General features: G+C 41.9%; 1 protein-coding gene across 1 annotated transcript in view; it reads right to left on the bottom strand.

Moving 5' to 3' along the window:
* Nucleotides 1-24866, bottom strand: part of FCHSD2 (FCH and double SH3 domains 2) — a 164551-nt gene that overhangs the window by 47340 nt on the left and 92345 nt on the right. Inside the window, exons 9-10 of the mRNA XM_066619897.1 lie at nucleotides 9078-9200; nucleotides 6044-6139 (exon numbers count right to left, since the gene is read on the bottom strand). Of these exons, the coding sequence (XP_066475994.1) occupies nucleotides 6044-6139; nucleotides 9078-9200 (219 nt within the window). The remainder of the gene's footprint in view (nucleotides 1-6043; nucleotides 6140-9077; nucleotides 9201-24866) is intronic.

A 24866-nucleotide genomic window follows, 5' to 3' on the forward strand; every position in this document is an offset into this window, starting at 1 on the left:
CTCTGCTTGTCAATCATTCCAGTACCTTTGCTTACGCACAACAGAAGAAAGTTCATAAATTTGAACCAATCCCACCTGTGGCCTGAAGAGGTACTGTAAAGAATTCTTCCATCTAAGTGTATTGCCTTATACTGCACACTGAATGGAATGCCTTGGACATAGCTAACTTAAATGAATTCTGTAATATCTCCGTGCTAGTTAACACGGGGTTAAACCACTACATCAAGACCACCACCATAGAGATCTATATTCAATATCCCAGGAAGCATATGGCAAAAACAGGAAGTAACTGTTTCAAAAACTTTGTTTCAGCTCTTTAGTTATTATCCTTTGCAATAGATTTGGTTGTTTATTGCATTTTATCACATGATCGCATGCTGCTTAAGGAAGGGGCCTCCATTTCCAACCAGGAAACAAAGAGCGGGTGAATTTCCTCCTATATTTTGTCATGCTCTTGCAAACATGCTTATCTATGCATTACTGGGCTCAATAACAAGGTTCTTTGTGTTGCGGTTTGGGGAATTTCTGATTTTAAAAAGTTCATCATTTTCCCCAGTAGGTTTTTGCTTTTCTTTTTAAACTGTTTCCTTAGCTTTCAGGCAATTGGATAAAGTTTTGTCCTTTTCTACTGCTATGATCATCCCCCCCTGCAAATCTCTGCACTTTGTCTTCTTCTGTTTTTCCCTTTAGACTACAGCTGACGGTCCCAATATTTAGGGTTCTCCATTATTATTTTGTGTCTCCCCCTCCCACTTGTTTCTTTCTCTCCATAGGTTTCAGCCAGCTGTTCGTCTCTTTTGTTCCCTCTTCTCATTCAAACCTTGGTACCTTCTTTCTGTTATTCACTATACCAATAATCTTCATGTCATCAAGACAAGTGCCTCTCAGAAGAAAACTCACTTCTTAGCCTTTCCTGAAACATCCAGGTGTCATCTGCTTTATACTGTTTACAGCAACATTCTAAACCTCTACTAGTCTTATTTTCTTGATCATAACACTTGATCCTCTATAACCAGTAATTTCTGTGCCCATGACAGACTCCCAGTTCTTTCCCTAGTTTTAGAGCTCCAAATCTTACCTTCTGAGATAGTCGGATATTCAATAAAGCAGTATAAAATTGGTAGGAAGTGCTGTGAAAAGTGACAACATTTGGTATGTTGAGAAGTGCTATCAAAATCTCAAGTTTTGCGTGCTTCTCCACAGCAGCGTTTCTTAACCAGTAATATAGATAGCACCAGTGGTATTTCAGGTGGTGTCCGGTGGTACTCATGGGACGCCTGGACACTTGCTGTCCGGCAGCAAGACCAGGAACGTGACACAACAAACAGCAGTAGGAGGCTTTGCAGGCCGAGCTCCAAAGCATGCTTTTCTGCATTTGGAAAAGCCCTCCTGACCACCTTGAGGCTCTTGCTGGTGTTTGTCGTGTTGCAGCTGACCTCCCAACCCAGAAGTAACTGGCGATGATGTCATCACCATTTACTTCCGGTGGCACTTCAAATAGGTGGACCATGCAAAGTGGTATGGTAAAGGACAAATGTTGAGAAACGCTGCTCTACAGTGAACCAGATTAGAAGTTTTAGTGCAAACTGGCCATTTGCATCAGTAATTGCTGGACAGAGTTGCACATTGGGGCTCGACCCATTGGGGCGAGCAGCCCTTACCCAGGGGTAAGGGGAAGAGCTTCCCCTTGCCTCTGGCTGAGCCACTGCAGACAATGAACCTGTGTTGGATGCAGCGCAAGCCTCCTGGTTTGCCTGCTCCAGCGCAGGTTTGGATTGCGCCCACAGTGATGGAAGCATGGGAATATGTGAGAAGGCCAGCTAGCAAAGAATAGAGAACAACCTTTAGGACCTGTCCAGGCTTGAATTACGATTGCCTACTGAAGCTTGATGGCATGCAGCTAAAGGAGATGACAACACTGTGAAGGCAACACCTGGTGGCTGAGAATTCTGTGATTCACAGGATATACTTGTAAACACTGAAAAACGGTAGTTTAGACTAGCCTGCCTATGTAAACCACTTTGAATGCTATCTAAACAGAGAAAGGCAGTATATAAATATTGAAATAAATAAGAAGCATCCAAGTTACATTAGCTACTTGTTCAACTGAAGTAACACTGACATGTTCCACTGAAAAGAGGTATGTACAAACGGGATTACTTAACAATTTCTATCCAGCCTTTTGAATCCAAAGCCCCAGGTGGCTCACAATTTTAAAAAATACAATAAAAATTAGTCTTGATTTTCATTCAGGTCAGCATATTCAATAAAGCTTCATTGCGTAACTTCTACAGTAAAAAAATCATGCACATCTCATGAAAACTTAGGCTACTTACTTGAAACAGCTCCAACATAAAATGAGAATGAAATGACTAAAAATGCATAACAGTCAGTTTTTTTTAATTCCTGTAAATATAGTGCATATATAGCAGACACAGTATTGCTAACTGGTCTAGGGGATTGTTAATAAACTAAGTTACATAGTTGTGAATATTGCCTTTGCAAAAAAAGTAAAGGTCAAAAATGAAACACCAGTTAAAATGGATTCAAAAAAATAAGCACCTCACTGTCCCTGGATCCAATTTAATGAGATGCATTTTTGATAAGACAAGGCTTGCCGTTTTATTTCAAATTCAGTAACGAAACAAGGCAAAGAAAATGTTTTAGATATATGGATGATATAGTACCTTAGTTTATTTGCATTGATTTTTAAAGATCAGATGCATTCTTTTTCAAAAGATGACCAACTTATGGTCCTCAGTCCATTCACAGGAAAATGAAGCTGGAGGGGGTTCTTTAGATATCTAGTCCACTAATCCCCTGCTCAATGCAGAAAATTCAGGGCTAGAACATACAAAACAGATGCCTTTTCAGTCTCTGGGAGCAGATTTCCAGGAAGGGAGAGCCTACCACTTCCACATATAATGGGTTCCACTGTCAAACTGCTTATACCTTTAAGAAGTTTTTTTCTTCTTCTAATATTCAACCAATATCTACTCTCCTGTGTAGTCCAGCCTTCTGGGGAAACAAAGAACAAGGCTGAACCCTCTTTTACAAAATGGCCCTTTATGTATTATAAGAGTGCTATCATGTCCCCCACAGTGTTCTCTCTTCCAGGCTAAACATAACCACTCTCTTCTCAAGGGGCTTGTTTTCCAGACCTCTGATCATCTTCACTGCCCTCCTATGAATCTATTTGTTTTCATCCTTCATAAAATGTGCCTAGAATTGGACACAGTCCACCAGATTGGGTTTGCCTAGGTCAAGATTAAGTGGAACAATTACTGTTTGTCGCTCAATGACCTTATAAAATGTTAGATCAAGGGTATTGTAAAAAAAAAACACCACTGTTTCACAGTGGGTGACTAGACCTAATACTTCCTACTGCAGGATTTAAATATTAGATAGTGTGTTGGCTCCAGTACTTCCATTACACAACCTTAATTATTAGATACTGGCTAGTTCAGCCACGAATTAGATCGTTTAGGTCAATTCCAAGATCTAACTTTTGGGAAGGCGAGTTTTGTTCTTAACGTGTTATGCATTCATTTGTCACTTACGCATGGAAGCAGATTACACTGTAATGCCCCTATTCAGCATGCACATCAGCAATACCACAATATATTAAATGGTGATAGCAGATGCTGCCAGATACCTCTACTAAGGTCATTCTCAGAGCACTGACAGGTGAGGGCTCAATATCCACCAGCTGAACGGCATGAAAACTCTGAATGTCAAAGGTTGCACAAGGACAAAACACACACACACATACATACACACAACACAGTTAGAACTGCAAGGCAAACACAGTTAGGCAAATAAGGTTAGTCAGGGAAAACACAGCCCACTGCCTTTTACATACCCTTAGAACTGATGTAAACAATTTGCCTGGTGGAGTCAGGCAGAGAAATTAAAGTAGCTTTTGTTGTGGAAGAAAGTTAGAAGGTAACATTTGAACTTCAAGACCCAATACGTTGTTCATAAGCTACCATATCTCATTTGCCTTTTCTCCAATGTAGCATTCAGGTGAGCAAGCCCTTTTCCCTTGCTAAGTGCAATTTACCAAAATAGCTGTAGGAAAGCAAAAAGGACTTATTGTCTTTTAAAAAAATCAACACTTAAACTGGTTCTGTTTCACAGGTGGAGGTAAAACACAGAAAATTTAAAAAGATAACCACCTAGTGAATTACCTAGTCAAAGGTGACATTTTTGAATATCACCTCCAAAGACCTCTGCAGATATTTGGAGAGAGTAGTATTTGAATACTTGCAGATATTATTACACTGTATGATTCATTTAAATTGTTGAATCTGTTTAATTGTAAATTGTTTTCAAATTCTTTGTTAGGTGCATTGGGACTATTTAGTAAAAGATGGGGCAGAAATGAATGAAATTTAAATTTAAATAAGCACTTATTTAAGTTCAGTAAGTCTTTAGTAACAATTTATACTCTTTTAAACCTCAGTTGTATCTGCTGTCGCCATAAACTCAAAGTTAAAAGGTTCCACGAGGATTCAAACCTCAAAACAGGGCAACAAGCAAGGTTTTAACTGCATATTAAGGTCCAAACAGTTCAGTTATCTTGCTGATGACAACTCTGGAATCTGAGGGCCAAATCCTATCCAACTTTCCAGTGCTGATGCTGCTGGCACAATGGGGCATGAGTTGCATCCTGTGGTAGAGGGGCAATCACAGAAGCCTTCTCCAGGTTAGAGAATGCTTGTTCCCTGAGCTGGATTGCTGCAGCACCGGCACTGGAAAGTTGGATAGGATTGGGCCCTAAATTATACAGTTGATTTAGATAATGATTTTCTTCTCATTCTAATACTACTGAGTTGTGTAAGACAACAAGACAACAACACTTTATATCTGAACCCATTAGCAAAAAGTCCTGTGCAGATGTTCCAAATCTATATACAGGTGAGCCCTCTTTATTCAAAGGTTAAGAGCCTGCGGATTTGACTTGGTGCAGGTTCCGAACCCATGCTGGAGGGCTTTACCTGACCTCCTGGACACAACTCCAGAGATCCTATTGGATCCCACTTGCAAATTCAATTATCCGTGGGTTTCAGTATCCATGGGGGTCCGAGAACAGACCCCCTCATGGATAGTGAGGTCCAACTGTATAGTACTGGAATAGTACTAACCAGCCTTATACTCTGTGGTGCACCCACCCAGCACATCTGTGTGCTGGACTTCATTTTGCATAGCGACCTACATGTATAGATCCAAAGCAAATAGGCCATCTCATCTCTATGTGATCTGAATAGCCCAATTTTTGGGGTGCTACTAGGGACTCTAAAATGGTTAAGCACCTAGGTGCAAATGTGACAACTGATGCAAAAAATAAGTGGAGCATGGGGCAGAGTAAGCTGGTGTGATCCTGAACTTCCACCACTTAGAGAAAATGAATACTGCAGACGACCAAAAGCTCCAGAACTTAAAAGTTTTGGACATAGCCAAGCATTCCTAACTGAGAGACTGGAGCCCTGATTATAATCCAGTATTTCACATGAAATGCAAGGAGATTAAGAGATTGTACAAAGTTGCAATATTCTAAACAGCACATCAGCACAGTCCTTGTCGAATTAGGGCACAATCCTAAACAGGTCAACTCAGAAGTACTTCCTGTTGTGTTCAATGGGACTTACTCCCAGGAAAGTGAGGTTAGAACTGCAGTCTCAGGAACTTTATTTCCACATTTTATTTATTTTCCACATCTTTAACACCGCCCTTCCTCCAAGGAGCTCAGGGTGGTATGCATTGTTCCTTCCCTCCTTTTATCCTTGCAACTCCTTTTAACCTTACCCCTGTGAGGTTAGGCTGAGAGATGGTGACTGGCCTAAGGTCACCCAGGAAGCTTTGTGGCTCAGCAAGGATCTGAACTGGGATCTTCCAGGTCTAACACCAGAACCACCACACCATCCTGGATTTATAATTCCTTGGACAACAATTTCTATGTACTCAGACCTTGTTCCACTTGTAAAATGACTTCGCTGGATTGTGGCCCTCAAACACAAATTAAATTTTTAAAATGTCTTACGGTGTCACTGTCACAGGGCTGGAACTGGAAAGGCTGTGGCTTATGAAATACCGAGTTCTCTTGTAAGATCAACTGAAAATTGTGATCTCGTACTACCTGAAAGACACAATAAATAAGTTTATAGGTACTTTCTCTCCCTCACAAAATGTTCCGTTTTTTTCCCATTTCATACTACAGTTAGTGGTCAAGACAACTTTTTTTTCTCCAGTTGCAATGAATATTGGTTTGCAGCTGCTTCACTAATGGAGTACTTTTCTTTAATACAGACTGATGTTACTCAGACTCAGTTCATTTGTGATCCCAAAATTCTATGCAAATTCAACCAGCATATTTATCAGAGAACATTTCAGTGTTTGAATTCTACAAACTGCGTTGGAAGAGTTCTCTAATATTTAAACCATTATGGGCCTTAAGCTAGTGACAGAGCTGGCAATCAACGTCAACAGTGCTGAGCTAGATAAAACAAATGCTCTGATTCAGCATAAGGCAGCTTCCTACGTTCTCATACAATGTTCTACAGAATGCTAATCTTTAGGTCAAAATGAAGCGTAGGCAAGTAAAAGGTTCTATAAACCAACAAAGGAAGGCTTAACACAAAACAGATTACACCACCATGAGCTTGGGGTATCCACGTTTCCAAGTGACATTGAGGTGGAGCAATCACTGCTTTAGAAAAGCTACAGAGAAGGACACCTCAGTGGAAGACCCAGCTACTGTAAATCAAGTAACATTTTGAGGTATGTAGTTTCTCTCTCTCTCTCTCTCTCTCTCTCTCTCTCTCACACACACACACACACACACACACACACACAAAATATGTCAGTTGGATTGTATAGGCTTGTACAATTGTTTTGTGCAGACATAACAGAAAGATTTAGTAAGTGGTGAAGCTGAATCTGCTTAGGCAACCAATAAGCACCACTGAAGACTTTACACTGAAGGAATGGAAATCGTGGGCATTCTGATATTGCATCCAACAGTCAACTCTGCAGCACTGATCACACAGGGAAGTAGGTGTAGTTACTTGTGTGTGTTTTGGATTCTGCAGTAGTTGGAAAAAAAACTACTACAAAGCAAGAGATCCATCACTTTCAGACGAAATTACAATTTGTAGCTATACATTCACAAGTCTAGCTGAAGCCTGTGAAAATTACAGTAGAGGCATTTCATGTGTTAATAACTTTTGGGAAATGTAATGCAGTGTTTTTCAAACTGTGGGTCGGGATCCACTAGGTGGGTCGCGAGCCTATTTCAGGAGGGTCCCCATTCATTTCAATATTTTATTTTTAATGTAGTAGACTTGATGCTACCATGTTATGGGACTGCATTTGGGGAAATGCTATAGATCTACACTTTTAACAGGCTATTGTATATATACTTTTAACAATTATAGTAAACAGGACTTATTAATGGGTAAGCGTGGGAAGAATTACAGTCTAGGATTGTCAAAAATTTTCCTGCTTGATGACGTCATTTCCAGCCATGACCACTTCTGGTGGGTTCTGACAAATTCTCATTCCAAAAAGTGGGCCCTGGTGCTAAAAGTTTAATGGATTAAAACTGACAGTGTATGAAGACTACTTAGCATTCACTAACAAAAAAACTTCACTGCATACCAATAAAATACTGTTTAAGAACTCAAACTACTGTAAAAGTGACCACATTTTGTGTGTCCCATGGCAAACTTCATTTAGAGGGACACATTGAAGGGATAATATTTGGGCCACAAGGGGCAGGAAAAGGTGACATTAAGTTCTTATTCCTTATTTGTTCCAGGATATACAAAGCTGTCTCATACCACGTCAGACCACTGATCTATCTAGCCCAGTGTTTCTCAAGGTTTGTCCTCCACCATACCACTTCACATGGTCCACCTATTCAAAGTATCACCAGAAGCAACTGGTAATGATATCACCAGTTACTTCTGGGTTGGAAGGCCAGCTGCAACATGACAAACACCAATAAGAGACTCAGGATGGATTGGAGGGCTTCACTGAGCATGAAAAAGAATGCTTTGGAGCTCTGCCTACCAAGTCAAGCCTCCTACCACTGTTTGTAGCATCAAATTCCTTGTGTTGCTGCAGGTGTCCAGAGGTCCTGAGAGTACCACTAGACACCATCTCAAGTACCACTGGTGGTACCCATACAACTGGTTGACAAACATTGATCTAGCCCAAAAGTGCTTACTCTGATTGATAGCAGCTCTCCATGGGTCCCTCTACATCTAGCAGGTATTGCTACTGAGCCGTTCTGCCTTCCAGGTCAACTGAAAGGAGACAAGGGGCAGAGAGCAGCATGGCAACAGCATACACTCAATACTGAAAGATGAAGGGAATGAGGAAGCAAGGTGAGGAACGGCAGAACACACATAGCACTGAAGGAGGGCAGATCAAACAGTGGTAGACCTCCCCAGCCCCATGCCCGGGGTAAAGGTCCACAATGGCGTGGGCCCCCATGGGCTGTCACCACCCCCCTTCATCCCCCACTCACCTGAGGCTCATGGAGCCTCACACGACCCAAGGCTATGTTGGGGAAGCCTCTCTGAGGTTCCCCAATGTTATAAACTGTGCTTCCAAAAAACCAGAAGCACAGTTTCTGACCCCGCTGGGAGCCTCAGAGAGGCTTCCACGGGGTCCTACAGGCTCGCGCCTGGGGCATTTGCCCCATCGAACCTAATGGTAGATCCGCAACTGAGGTGGAAGACAGAAGGCCTGCTGAAGATCAGAATGCTTGGCCAAAGCAACATCTCCAAAACCAAAGTCTCCAGGATTTAGAACTGCTAGCTCTGACGCTGTTCAAGTTATGCAGGTCTGCATGAGCCTCAAAACAAAATGGTGGCAATGGTATGGTTGCAACTCACCCAAGGTTCGAATGCAACACAATTCAGGATCCTGACCCACTCTGCTGAATGTATCTGTTTCTCCAACCTTAATCTCTTTGGATTCCACCTATTTTAAGACTGCTCTAAGGATACCACCCTTGTCCTTCTCCCTCTACTTTGGCACAAAAAGGTATTCATTTATTTAAAACTTACCCGACTGGAAGTTTCCAAAAGAAACTGGAATGTGCTTTGTACAGCTTGGCATATTTCTAATTCAGTCCTGCTGAATGCCATTAAATAATCTTTAAGGTGATCATATACATTCCCATCAAGCGCCTGAAACAAAGAAGGAACAAAACCAATTTCACTCCACAAGTCAAACATGATATGTGCTATTAATAAATGGTGATTTTTCCAAGTTCAAGTCTATTTATGACACTGGGCAGCGTGGATGGATTCATTACCATTTTCAAACATTAGAAAATCCATTTTCACTAGTTGGCACCACAAAATATTCTAAAAGCCAATAGGAGTCACTAAATGCGTTATTTGGATGTCAAAAATAAATCTTATTCATAGCATAAACTGCCTATCAGGTCTACATAAGAGATTTTGCTTAGAAAATTCAAATTTTCTCAAAGTGACCAGCTCTACAAAAAACAAAACTTCTATCAGGCTTAGCATATTGTTCATGTAACTGGTTTCAAATGCTTTTTACTTGGAAGACTATTAATGATAATTGTTAAACATTTAATGTTACGTTGTTAGTTAACTGTAATAGATTCATCTCCTGTTTCCAGTACTTTCTTACACACATACCTGAATTTACACTACTACACAGTAGACTAGCAAGTACCCCACTCTACAGTGACCATAATTACATTCATTGTTAATTAACATTTTATTGTTAACAGTGAACAGCAAATTAACAATGATTTAATGGAAATTCTTATATACCCTACTACAAAGGGACAAACTAGATGTTACATGGGAAATACTTGCTTAGGATCTCTTAGAGCTTTTTCTGTAGCAACCCACAGGCTGCTTTGAAGATTAAGTACATGACCCTGTGGGAAAGGTGCTATTATCCTGCTCCCAAACCCCTTTTGCTACATGTCCTCCCCTACCTTCCAATGCTGTTATTAGCTCTGTGAGGAAGACAGTTATAGTATCTGTACTTGTCACATATCTGGTTTGGTCATAATGGCTGGAAAATACTATTCTATTAACTATTTCTAATCACAAAGGTGAACATTTTTCTTTATCTGCAAAAGTTAAAGTTAAACTTCATAGATCACCTTAATCTTCGGGGAGATCACAATGTCATCTTATTGCCTTCAGACTATATTTATGAGAAAAATCACTATTGATTTCCCTTTCACAAATGTGCAATTGCAGTCCAATTTAAAACATTACAGCACTCACACTAGGTCTGCCAAAAACCCTTCCTCTCAGCCGTGCCCTACATGATGGACAACACTTTCAAAGGTCCTTACCATGTGCAAGACCCCAATCACATGCAGTGTGGGACTGAGGCAATACTCATAGTAACATACTTCTAAATGCAGTGCTCACTCTATTAAGCACTACTGAGGAAAACACTTTTCAGCAATCTCCATGTGGGAACCAAAGCAAATCATGAGTGCCCCTTGCTGCTGGGGGCAAAGGGGCTTTTATTTTTTTACTCACCTCTGCCAGTGCTGGCCTCTAGGCAGTGTGGGGAGCCCCGTGGAACCCTCTGCAGGGCTCCCTGCACCTCAGAATGTCTAAAAATAACAATCACAAACCCACTTTTACTTTTGCGATCGCAAACCGAGAAGTGGGTTGCAATTGCTATTTTTAGACATTCTGAGAGCAGGGAGCCCGGCAAACACTTACAGCAGCTTAAACTCTACACAAGAGTTTAAGAACTGATCATAGCAGCCTTGCTGGATTAGACCAGCAATTCAGCATTCTGCTTTCAGCAGTGGTCAGATGCTTCCGGAAAGCCCACAGGCAAGGCCCCATTTGCCCCCAGCAATTGGCATTCAGAGGTATGTCTCTGTCACGAACACGAAGACACTATTTAAATGTCTCTGAACATGAAGACGCTATTTAAATGTCATGTTCAATAGGCATTGATAGGCTGCTCCCTTGTTGGCTGATCCAGCGTACAACACAAACGCTACTGCTCTGCAAACACTAGTGCTCATTTCTAGAAACTATAATCCACTGCTAGAAAGCAAGAACACTTTCCATGATTCAGGTTATGGAAATCATTCATAAGACTTACAAGCAAGATCACCATCATGACAGGAAGTAACGCAGCAGCAAAATAAAATTAAAGTGAACATATAGGAGCCATTCCAAAAAGCAAAAAGTGAATAATGTGTGAATTGGCAAAGATTGATCATACCTCCATCTGTGAAAATGGCTACAATGCTTCATGTAATGCATAAAATCGGAGGCTAATGTTATGATATAAATAGTTGCCATTACAAAGGGCAGAGTGGGTGGGGGGTAGTATGAGCATGCAATGTGTCTGTGCATTTAGTACTGCTTTAGTCCCCATAAGGATCCTCTCCGCACAGACCGGCAAGCATATTGGACAGGAGTTCACTACATTAGCATCCAAAGAATATCACTAAAACTGTTTTCCTCAGAGAAATGAATGGCAGCTTCTCACTTACAAGGGGAAAAACACATATGCTCTGGGATGTCAGCAGAGTGCAGGCAAAATTACCCTTCGTGCCCCAACTGCCCAGTTTCCTGGGAGGCAGAACAGGTTTTGCAGCACTCAATCTATTTATTGTGTCTAAAATAGCTTGTGACACAAGTTATCAAAAGCTAGTTTCAGTAAATATTGCACAATTACTTTGCAATTTGGGATTTTTCCCCCCAACTTGAATACCACAAGGTTTTAAATTATTTCTCATCTACAAACTCAGCTAGAGAAAGATGATGAAGAATCTCAAGAAGGATTACAATACACCTACACAAGCAATTTATTTCCAAAATCGGAAAAAACCCAAAACTGTCACCAGTGGTTTCAAGTTTAAAAGTATGATGGTTTTGCTTGCTTCCCTGCACCCCCCAATGACTGACTAATATTCCAGCAACAATTCTACTATTACTAACTTTGATAGTTCTGTCAGTACACTTACTAGTTGTTGTTTCTTTGATATTCGCACAACAAAATTGCGATCCCTTTGGGGCAGAAAACTGTTTCTTATTCTGCTACATAAACTGCTTTGTGATCTACTGCTTGCTGAAATGCAGTATATAAATTTGCCTAAATAATAAATTGTGCTGAAATCCACAACGTGTATATAAGCAGTCTATTATAAGCAGAGGAAAACGTGAACTGAAGGGACTAGGGCATCAAGTCAATATAGGTTGTTTCTAAGCAAGTAGCCTTATTACTCATAAATCAGCTGGCGTCTCATAAAAAAGGAAGGTGTGAGAACATTAAAAATCCTATTAAGAAAATACTAAAAATGTGAGAGCTTTTTTGACAACTCCAAAACAAATACACTGTAATTAACTTACACAGAGATAAAATGAACTGCATGTAAATGGTGCATGCTCACTGAGGACAACTGGTATTACTGGCTAAAACATGTCAATTCCTGCTTATCTCTCTACCATGTCAGACAAAATAGGGCCAGGCTAATAAGTGTATAAATTCAAAAATGCACTACTCATCTAGGTCTGGAGCAAACATGAGTCTGCTGATCTAGCCACGGTTAAGTTCACACCAATTGTGTTACAGATTAAGAAACAACATAACAGATGTAGTCTGCTATGGACTTCTATACAGAGCAAGGAAACCTACAGAATTAAGCCTTGCCTCAGCTGTATCCGTTCATTTTCTGAAACAGAATATTACAGGAAAAAGAAGCTTAAAATAACCTAAATCAAGTTCACTGTCGGTTCTGTGACCACATTCAAAAGGAATCTCTTTCCTTCAAGCTGTTACATTGCGTTGTATAAAAGATTTCCCTGTTTAGTTCTCCTTCAGTCTCCTCTGTGACCATGCCTAAATAAGTCTGAACTGAAATACATATTCAGTACGTCTACCATCTCCCTTTGCTTCTTTTGATATTTCTCTTTTAGACTGTAAACTACTCAGAGCAGAGTTTTCTTATTTTGCACCTTGCAAAGCATCATGCACACTGATAGAGCTATATAATCAACTGAGCAAAATCAGAAGCTAAAATAAGGTTGCTTCACATCACAGATGGCCAGCACATTTCCAACTCATTTTTAGGCAGATGGTGGCAAACGTTCGTTGAAAGTATTACAGTAAGTTCAACTGAATCATGGAATGGTTTTTTGCTTGGGGGGGGGGGGGGTTTACACAGGGTGCTAGGCTGCAATATCATATTTTTATTTGTATTCACAGCTCAAATGCATACATTTAACTCTATGGGATAGTTAGCTTAATATCTGGGCCAAGTAATCTGGCATATAGCAGTACTAAAGATAAAATTATTAAATGTATAGAACAACAATTTTCCACTTTTTTCATCTCAAGGCACACTGACAAAGTGCTAAAATTGTCAAGGCACACTATCAGTTTTCTGACAATTCACAAGGCACGCCATGCTGCTGGCAGGGAGCTTACATCCCCAATGGTCCTATTAATAAATGACCCTCCCTCAAACTCCTGTAGCACTCCTGTGGAACATTTGTAGCACCCCAATGTACCGCAGCACCCTGGCTGAAAAATCGCTTGCATATAGTCCCTTTACACTCACCATATATACTCATGTATAAGTCAAAAACCTATGTCTTAAAATTGGCCCCGGAGACATAAGGTCGACTTATATACGGCTCAGTACGGTGAATGAAGCTTCTAAGAACAGCTGCTTGGTGAGGTGGGGGTGAGACTGAGGTGAGAAGCAGGACATAGGGGGGTGGGGGGGAAAAGGAGCAATTTTATTTACCAGTAATTGTTCTGAAGCAGCAACAGAAAGCAAACAAAAAAGGTAGCCATTTCAGCTTCTTCTCCAAACAGGAAGGGGCTGAAGGAGCTCATGGGAATGTAGTCTGTATGAGGGCTGCTGCTGTGGAAGTGCTGTATTCATCACAAAGCCCATAACCCCCTTAAGTGCCTTCACTTCCTTTCCTGTTTGGAGAAGAATGTAAAATGGCTCTAGTTCTTTCCCCCTTTTTTGGCTTTTTGCTTCTGCCTCAGAACAATTCCTGGTAAGCCGGTTTCAAAGAATTTCACACACCCCTAAGTTCCCCCCCCCCTCGACTTATCCAATGTTCATAGAAAATTCCATTATTTTTGACTGAAAACCTGCCCTCAACTTATCTGTAAGATTGATTTATGCTCGATTATCTCCAGTACTTAAACACTTGCGATTTTGTTGCCAGTTCACCCAGTTTGGAGAGATTCTTTTTGAGCTCTTTCTAGTCCATTTTCACCATAACTTGATGGTAATCACAATCTTGGCAAGTTCACTGCTCACTTTTAACTTCTGATAACAAATAGCACCAGTCCCAACACAGTGCCTTGGTGAGCCTCAGTTTTATTTTCTCCTTTGGAAGAACTGCCCTTTTATTCTTTGATCCATTAAAAACCCTATCCCGTTTCTATGCCAAATTTATTTATTTATTTATTTATTTATTTTATTCACATTTTTATACCGCCCTTCCTCCAAAGAGCTCAGAGTGGTTTACACAGCTGCTCCTCCCCTCCTTCTTGTCCTCACAACCCTGTGAGGTAGGTGAGGCTGAGAGAAAGTGACTGGCCCAAGGTCACCCAGGAAGCTTTGTGGCTGAGGCGAGATCTGAACCTAGATCATCCAGGTCTAAGTCCACCTCCCAAACCACTACACCATCCTGGCTCAGGAACCTTTGTGAGAAACTTGTCAAAAGCTTTTTGGAAGTCTCAAGTGTGTAACAGCCACCAGATTACTCCCTATCTGCATGTGTACTACAAATGTTTGGTGGGGTAGGTCTTTCACATTTGTAGGAGCCCGTGCTGATTTGCTCAGGAAATCTTGTTTTTTCACCCTGGAGCGAAATGGTGAATGGGATCACAACACCCCAATTTTCTGTGAATTGCACTGGCTGCCAATTTGATTCTTGACTCAATTCAAAGTGCTGTTTATTAAAACACCAAATGGTTTGGTATCTGGATATTTTAAGGACTACCTCCTCCCACATGCTCTGGTTGTCAACTCAGGTCTTGTTCTAGGAGCCCTTGCTTCAGAAGCATGGTAGGCATCTAGTAGAAAGGGAGCCTTCTCAGTAGTGGTGTCAACTGGCAAGGAATGCCCTTCCCATGGTGGTTTTGTTGGTCTCCACAGTTCTTCAAGAGATCAGCTAAGGGCGCAATCCTAACCCCTTATGTCAGTGCTTTCCAGCACTGGCACAGCAGTGCCAATGGGACACGTGCTGCCTCCTGCAGTTGGGCGTCACTCATGGAGGCCTCCTCAAAGTAAGGGAATGTTTGTTCCCTGACCTCAGAGCTGGATTGCCCTTATGTCAGTGCTGGAAAGCACTGACATAAGGGGTTAGGATTGTGCCCTAAAATGTTTTAAAATTAAAAGATTCCTGCCTGAGGCTGAAGGACTAAATTTGCTTTGTTCCCAAACCTTGCTTCAGTCCCTATCACCTTCAGATCTAAACTATCCCATCAGAATCCAGTGATGCAATCCCTACCTTTCCCACATTTCCTCAGCAACTCAAAAGGGAGCCATATTTTAACTGACACACACAATACAATTTCAAAAAAGTACTAGTCTCATAAAACTGACATAATCAAGTTTTAAGCCTAACCCTATGCCTGTAGTTTGGATATTTAGATTAAAGGGCTATAATTTATTCAGGTTTTGCTAATAATGGGGGAGTGCAAGAAGCTCTGTAAGACACTGAACCTCTGCTCCAGGAGCTTCGCAAATTGTCCCCTAATCTTCCCTCCTAAGATTTCACCAGCTACTCCCCCACACACAGAAAGCTAGAAAGATGTTAGAACTCAACACTTAACAGCACATACAGCACTTGTACAGAATTCTGGAATATACACAGCCCTATACAGAGTCTTCAACTTCTGCCAACATATCCCTGGGAAGATACAAACAATAAAAGGGATATATTTTACTGAACCTGCCTCAGTTGACTCTTATGTGCACTTTTAAGCCACAGAAAACCTTTCAACAGCAGAATGGAAAGGTTGCCTGTTCTCAGACATAAAATGAACACTTGCTTTATCCATAGTTGAGGATTAAATGGCAGGCTCCTAAAAAGATACTTTCCAAAGCGACTGTAGTTTGATCATACACAGGTGTTTACAAACCTATACAGGGAGAATTGTTCAACATCCTATGGTAAGCAAATAGGATCATACATGTTTCTGCTGTGTAGAAGCTAGTTGGGCCATCGGTCTCAGTGACTGGTATGCACCATTTTGGATTAATGTTTGGAAACTGCAACTCTGTACCATTAAAATTCAGAGTCCCCAATTTTGCCAACATAAATAAGACTGAATGTAAAGGAGTTTCTTCTCCAATGTCGTTCTCCCCACCATACCTTCTCTCTCTCCAAATTTGATTTGTGCAAGGTTGTAACAGTACCCTGTGATGCTGCACTGGTGTAACTTCTCAGTTCACAGGACTGCACTGGAGAAATTAACCTTGCATCCAACTGCCTTCATATTTGGCCTTAGTTAAGTCAGGCTACCAAACTATATCATGAGCAGCATATTCAACAGTCAGCAGAAAAAAGCGTTATAAATCTGAGAAATATAGTCTTGATCTTACCACCATGTCCATGGAATTCTTACTGCTCTGGACAATTATTACATTTAATGGAATTTCCAGTTTAACAGTTTCTAGACATTAATAATGAACTTAACATACCTTAACTCTGCTGAGCTCAGCAACATTCTGATTAGCAGAAAATATGAGGAGTGGTCAACAATCCTGAAGCAAGGACAGCCAGAGGAAGTCCATTGTTTAAAGTTGCATTCCACAGCAACATGAACTTTTCTCTCTCAAAGCGCATCAGCTGCCAGGGCCAGCTGTCAGAAGTCAGGCAAGGTTGGGCACTGGCTAGGGCCCACCCAGTACAGACAGCCCCCCCCCCCCCGCTTATTTGTCTGGTTAGGGACCAGAGCAATGACAAAAGCAATCTGCCTGACAGTTTCTTTTAGCTGAGGGAAAAGGTCAAAAAAGCAGATTGCCAAAAAGCAGGGGATGCCTGTACAGGGTTTCTATCTCTGACCCCCCCCCCCATGGTTAACTGAAACCACTGATACCCGGGGATGCCCCCCGCCCTCTGGAGGCGAGGGGAGTTGAGCCCATTGCCTCTGGAGACTTTGAGGTCTGCGCACAGCCACTGCTGGCCTCAGAATGGCCGAAAAGGCAAAAACAATGCTACTTGCAGTTTTACAATAAAATCAGAAGTGACATTTTTAATGCTTTATAAGGCATTGGAAGGTGCAGGGTCATGTGTGGCCTCTGTGGGCTTTAGAAAGCCTCCAGAAGCAAGGGGAGCTGGCCTCCCTTCGCCTCCGGAGGGGGCGCAGATCCAATCTATGGTTAACTGAAACCGTGGATAGGCCCATCCCCGAATATTCATAAACCCCATTACCACCTGGGGAAATTGGTGGCATGAAGAAGTTGAGCAGCAAACAGAAGAGAGTTCTACTTTATACACTGCCCTCTGAGGTGGCTGCTTCATACTCTCATTGCCTGGTAAGCATCCTTATAGCTGTATTGTGGTATAGCATTCAGAACTTTTAATATGGAGCCAAAAGAAGGAACTGCCATGGCAATAGCACTCTTCCTCCTCCTTCAGAAAGCATAGCATAGAGCAGCTTACTGAATGACGGAGAAGAGAAGCCACCACTGCAGCTGTCCTTCTTGCCCCCTAAGCACTGGGAGCAGGGCATCTTGAATTTTAACATGGGGTCTTGAATTTTGAGGAAGGTTTTGAGGTCTTGAAGGAGGAAGGGTGGCTGGTGCTCCTGGTCGTCCCGTCCCCCCGTCACCTAGTAAGCTACAAGGATGCTTATCAGGCCAAAACAAACCCACACGCACACAGGTTGCTACAGACTGAGTTCTCTGGAATGAGAAGCTGTCAAACATGCATGTGCATAGAGGGAGTCCCATAGGGCTTGTACACAACAAACTAGAGACTGAAACTGCATGTTTTAGACTCTTCTCCCCATAACAAATTACAAGTGTACCAACGTTAGCTATCTTTCCATGGATTCCTATTCTTCCCCACCCCATAAAAGTCACACCACAGAGATTGTTCTCTATTCTCTTTGGTAGAAACCTCCAAACAATTCAGCTATAGTAGGCATTTGTTATGGAAAGTTGGGGCAACTTAAAAATCTCTCAGATAATAGAAAGAGGATTGAGTATTTTGAACTTTATGTTGATCGCACCATCTGTAATACACACATGCTGCACTTATTTTACCTTTTAAAATAAGTTTTATTCTGAAGTATCCTCACCCCCTTCCATCAATCAAGTTTTAAAAATCACAAACCATAACACAGATGGAATTGTTCTTAACATTTCTCTCCAACCATACAAAGCATTTTTATTTTAGGAACCCCACAAAGTTTGAGTTCTCTTTCAAAATCTGGAGCATATCCAGCCCTGATTATAAGCAAATCTATGAAAGATGGTGGCTATGATAGAGATGTCTGAGTGAGCATGGGGGGTGGGAATTTAATTTGCCAACAAAGTCCCAAAGGCTTCTTGAAAGATTTCATGTTACCCAGCCCAACACAGTTCCTTTTCGTCACTTTGTAAAGTATTTTTTTAGACACTGCCTGAAGAATAGTTTATATAAAACCATTAAGTATTTACCAATGACAGCAGTAACTGTGGAATTATATATACTTGACAGACAACTATAAAGATGCATCTAAAGGACTACACAAGTATGCTTTAAAACTTTAAAGAAAGATCTTATATACATGCCCTGCTTTAATACACACTGGGAAAAATATATTCTCAGCAAAACTTTCCAGGAACATATAAGTAAAATATAATTTACTTTGGGTGCCAGCCAAAAGACCTCTGTCATGAAAGTCTTTTCTATGGAATCTTGTAGCTGATATAGCCCACCACCCACCCACACAGAATCTTCAGTTTCTGCTAAAGTGCCAAAAAATTGTTACTACTTCATGCTTTTACTAAATAAAACTGTTTTCCTTTTAAAAGTTTAAATAGAAAACACATCTCCTCCACTCCACCCAAATCAACTAGAGCCAAAAATACTTGAAAATTCCCATTCCGCACTGATTATAATACTACCTTATTTATGAGTGAAAACTAGAGGAAAGTTAGAGCAACTGTTAAGAGCGACAAAAAAAGTCACTTTTTGTCCTAAGAGTCTAAGGTGGCTCTCCTCCCTGCCTAGCTCAATTCTCACAATTACACTATTAAGTAGATTAGACCAAAAGAGAGAGAGATCAGCTCAGAAAGTGGGGCTTTGAAGACTCCCTGATCCAAGTCTAACACTCTAACTACTGTTAGCAGAACTATGGTGAAAGGAACTAATTTTTTTGGATTTGAGAGAGAAAACTTGACGGATATTATTTGTATCCTCATTTGTGGTTCAGAGATTTATTGTTTAGAAGATTTATATCCTATCTTTACACTAAAAACTCTCAGACAGCATTCTAGATTTAAAATACAGCAAGAACAATGAAGCAAAAAACTTAGAGAAGAGCAGCTGTAAAACAAGATTTGAACTAAAAGGTTGGTGCAATGAACAAAAGTTTAAACAGCTTCACCCTCTCCCCCAACAAAAGCCCCACCATGTTCTAGCTCAGGGGTGCTCACACTTTTTTAGCTCGAGCTACTTTGAAACCCAGCAAGGCGCGGATATCTACCAGAGTTTTTTTTAAATCCCATTATAGTCAGTGGGGCTTACTCCTGTGTAAATGTGGACAGAATTGCAACCTCAGAGCCCAACCCTATGGTGTCTACTCAGAAGTAAGTCCCATGCTAGTCAATGGGGACTACTCTCCAGTAAGTGTGGATAGGAGCTTTAGAGCAGGGGTGCTCAAACTTTCAACTTTAGGGATCCTGGACCTTTAAAAATGTGTAGGAGAGAATTTCAGCAGGTGCAGCTTGTCATCTGTGGGATGACAAGTTGCACCTGCTGAAATTCTCTCTTCTATACACTTGTTAAAGGTCCAGCATCCCTAAAGTTGAAAGTTTGAGCACCCCTGCTTTAGAGCCCAATCTTTTGCATGTCCCCTCAGAAGCAAGCTCCATGCTAGTCAATGGGGCTTACTCCCGGGTAAGTGTGGAGAGGATTGCAGCTTGTGTGCCCAAGCCTAAGCCTGTCTCCTCAGAAGTAAATCCCATGCGAGTCAATGGGGCTTACTCCTGGGTAAGTGAGGAGAGGACCACAGCCTTGGGCACCTGCATCTCTCAATTGCTGCTGAACTTCCCCATCCGGAGGCTGCCACCACCCTGCATCAGCGGCACTTCTGAGTGGCCCCAAGCAACTCCTCCAGACAGTCCCGGGCTGCTCCCGAGCCCTTCTGGAGACGCTTCTCAGGTTCTCCAAGGCACAACCGAAGTTCTGCTCTGAGCCTCCCCTGCAAAGTCAAGCCCAACCCTTGTTTAGCTTCACTACAGTTACCTGGGTGTAAGAACCATTGACTATAATGGGACTTACTTCTGAGTAGATAGGCATAGGATTGATCCTATGCACATTTACCTGGGAGTAAGCACCATTGCCTATAATGGAATTTAATTCAGGGTAGAACAAGCACAGGACTGTGTTGTAGGGCTGCCATCCTATCCATACTTTCCTGGGAGCAAGTCCCATTGATTATGAGATGTACTTCTGAGTAGACATGCATGGGATTGGGCTCCAAAGCCCATTTTATCAGATGCATAAAGTGTCTGCATTTAGCAAACAGATGCACAGGGGGATACAAAGAAAAAGTTATAGGGGGGAAAAGTGATTAACAGTACAGTTTTCTGCATGTTTACTCAGAAGTAAATCTGTGTTCAAAGGATTCACCTCCAGGGAAGTGTGAAGTGATGGTACAAAACAACCTCGCAGTTCCACTGGGACTGAATTGAATATGTGGCTCAGTTTTAGTTCCACGAAGCCAGAGCCCCATCCTATGCATGTCTACTCAGAAGTAAGCCCCGTTAGAGCCAGTGTGGCTTCCTCCCAGGAAAGTGTGGACAAGCTTGCAGCCTCAGAGCCCCATCCTAGGCATGTCTACTCAGAAGAATGCCCCATTAGAGCCAATAGGGTGTACTCCTGTGTAAGTGGCTAGCACTGCAGCCCCAGCCAGGCTCCTTCCCACACGTACCTCGGGCAGAAATCAGCAGCCTGCCTGCTGCCCCCGAAGCAACTTCTCCGCTCCCACGTGGCCCGGTTGGGAGAGGTCTAGCTAGAACTCCGCAATCGATTAGTGAGGGCTGTCCTGCAAAGTCAAGCAGTTTAGCAGCTAAAGGCAAAATGAGTCGATCGCGGAGCCCTTAGTCTATAGACTAAGGGCTCCGCGATTGACTCATTTTGCCTCGCGATCGATCGGTAGCTTGGGATCGACGCATTGAGCACCCCTGTTCTAGCTGAACCTCTATGGTATCTGTCAGCTTGAGTTCTGAGTGAAGCAGAACCATAGCTTACATGTTGGTTCAGGGAGCAGGTGTGGGCTGATGATTCAGCAGAATCAGCAAGCACCTGGGACAGACACACCCTGGGTGTGACCAAGCCAATACAGATTGGCTGAGCTAACTATATAAGGTTAGTTTGAAGGAGCTTCCAGTGCAGCAGTAGGGGAGTTGATAGAGTAACTGTGAGACTACTGCCAGTGACTGAAGAGGCTGGATACTGTATGTATATGATATTACTGACTTATGGACTGAACCTTTGACTGTGTATTATTGGAACTGATTTGGACTTGTTATACTAGAACTGACTGTTCTCTGTGCTGACTATTGGACTGTTTACTGACTACTCTGAATGTGATGTCCCTTGCTCAATACAACTGCTGAAAGTACTCTGCTGTATTTGATGTGTTTTCTTGCAACCTGCTCACATTGGGACAAGACTGGGAACCTATACCAATCCTCTCATAATTTATACAAAACCTTTAACCTTAACAGTGTCGACCTGCCCCTTGGAAGTAGGAGTATTGGATTCAAGGGCAACAGCTTGATGCACACCATCTTAAGGAGTTTTAAATTGGAAAGGTGGTACAAAACTGATTTTTTAAAAAAATTAATAGCTGAACTCACCTTGTTGCAGCCATATGTTCTGAATAGCCAAATGCCTTACATATGATGACTGATACAGAGAAAAATGGCTATCAACTTATAGCTCATTTTTTTGCCAAGGCATTCAGTCAAGGCAGTTTGCAATTTAAAAATGCTAAAAAGCAAAGAAGTAACAAAGACAATTCAGAATCATCTCAGGCCACTGGTGAGCTCTGCAGGAGCTGATGGCATCCATTTACCTCTTGAAGCCACTGTACCACAGAGACAAAAATGAATTTTTGAGTCTGAATGCTGAGAGTGTGAAAAATAAAAGCAGAGAAGTAGTCAGTAGTTTTATGTCTGGAAGCTCAAGCAATGATTTGGTTTCTATCCTTTGACTAGCATAAGCCATAGTTTGTTCCAAGACCTGTATTGAGCCCTAGACTAGGATTCTAAGCAAAAAGAGAGGAACAGACTGTTTGCCTTTTTACTGGAATCACTGCCCTAGGATCTTGTCTTAAGCCGTGAAAGAATGCCCTGCTCACATTCAAAAGAGAAGTGGACTAAATGCAGGATCTGACCACAGGACCAAGTGGCTTTGCTTGGGCAAAAGATGACCTCTACAACTCTTAGAGCCCAATCCTATGCAGGACTACTCAGATGTAAGTCTCATTATTGTCAATGAGGCTTACTCCCAGGTAAGTATGATTAGGATTGAAGCCTTCATCAAATTCTCTACTTCAGGAGCAGCCAATAACACTTTCTCAAGCTTTTTCATTGTAGAAGACAGGAGACTTGATTCTTTAATTGAAAGATGAAATGTTCCAAACGGTGAACAAGACAAAAGATTAAGAACATAAGAACAGCCCCACTGGATCAGGCCATAGGCCCATCTAGTCCAGCTTCCTGTATCTCACAGCGGCCCACCAAATGCCCCAGGGAGCACACCAGATAACAAGAGACCACATCCTGGTGCCCTCCCCTGCATCTGGCATTCTGACATAACCCATTTCTAAAATCAGGAGGTTGCGCATACACATCATGGCTTGTACCCCATAATGGATTTTTCCTCCAGAAACTTGTCCAATTCCCTTTTAAAGGCGTCTAGGCTAGACGCCATCACCACATCCTGTGGCAAGGAGTTCCACAGACCGACCACATGCTGAGTAAAGAAATATTTTCTTTTGTCTGTCCTAACCCGCCCAACACTCAATTTTAGTGGATGTCCCCTGGTTCTGGTATTATGTGAGAGTGTAAAGAGCATCTCCCTATCCATTCTGTCCATTCCCTGCATAATTTTGTATGTCTCAATCATGTCCCCCCTCAGGCGTCTCTTTTCTAGGCTGAAGAGGCCCAAACGCCGTAGCCTTTCCTCATAAGGAAGGTGCCCCAGCCCCGTAATCATCTTAGTCGCTCTCTTTTGCACCTTTTCCATTTCCACTATGTCTTTTTTGAGATGCGGCGACCAGAACTGGACACAATACTCCAGGTGTGGCCTTACCATAGATTTGTACAACGGCATTATAATACTAGCCGTTTGGTTCTCAATACCCTTCCTAATGATCCCAAGCATAAAATTGGCCTTCTTCACTGCCGCTGCACATTGGGTTGACACTTTCATCGACCTGTCCACCACCACCCCAAGATGTCTCTCCTGATCTGTCACAGACAGCTCAGAACCCATCAGCCTATATCTAAAGTTTTGATTTTTTGCCCCAATGTGCATGACTTTACACTTACTGACATTGAAGCACATCTGCCATTTTGCTGCCCATTCTGCCAGTCTGGAGAGATCCTTCTGGAGCTCCTCACAATCACTTCTGGTCTTTACCACTTGGAAAAGTTTGGTGTCATCTGCAAACTTAGCCACTTCACTGCTCAACCCAGATTCTCTGCTCTGCACCAGATTGCAACAATGCAGATTCCTAGACCATTCCCATCATAGAAATAAAATACTGTACTGTAGTTATCCATCCATCCCCCACCTTCCTGATTTTACAAGTAACCAAACAGCAAACTTTCAAGGAAAAAACAACAACATCCATCTGTACAAACAGCAAGGTCATAGCAATGACAGATGCACCAACAGAAGTATCTCTTCATAAACCCCAAATCAGCAGCAATCAAAGCTAAAGATCTTTCAACTGATAGATTCCAGCAAAGCAAGTTAGACATCAAACAAGCACACTGTGGAGGAGGAGGAGGAGCCAACAGTGGATGAACAGACATGTCTCCAGGGGCTCCTGAGAGACAGTCTGTTTTCCCCCAGAAAACTGCAGGTCTGAAGAGGATCTGAAGATCTTTATCAGGAGAGATAAGATCTTTCCACGGTGCAGGTACCGGAGATTTTGAAAGCCCACCGGGGGGGGGGGGGGCTTTCTTCTCGGAAACCTAATCGTCAGGGACAGTATTGGGGGAAGTGCAGTGTCTGCAATCAAGCTGCTGGCTCCATACTAAGATACCATATGGAAGAAAAAGCATGAAGTGTAAAGTGTAAGTTGGAAATTTAAGATAAGTATGTGCTAATATTGTCCCCAGCTTTGATTGACTGATTTGGCTAAAAGCCCTGGATACAATGAAGGCTTTAATGAGAAACTTTTTAAGGATGTTGAAAGTGCTCTTTATCTTTGTAGTGAAAAAAATCGGTCGTGGATTATAATTATAAATATAATTTGGTGTGTGGACTAAAATCCAGAATTACTTGTGGACATAATTTTTATTAGACTTGAAAGAGTTTTGTCTCCTTGAGACTGTTTCTTTCATTTTGTTTTTCTCCATTGATCACACTGTTATCTGTAAGAAAAATTCAAAGAAT

This window comes from Tiliqua scincoides, chromosome 3, assembly GCF_035046505.1.
Source record: "Tiliqua scincoides isolate rTilSci1 chromosome 3, rTilSci1.hap2, whole genome shotgun sequence".
NCBI lineage: Eukaryota > Metazoa > Chordata > Lepidosauria > Squamata > Scincidae > Tiliqua > Tiliqua scincoides.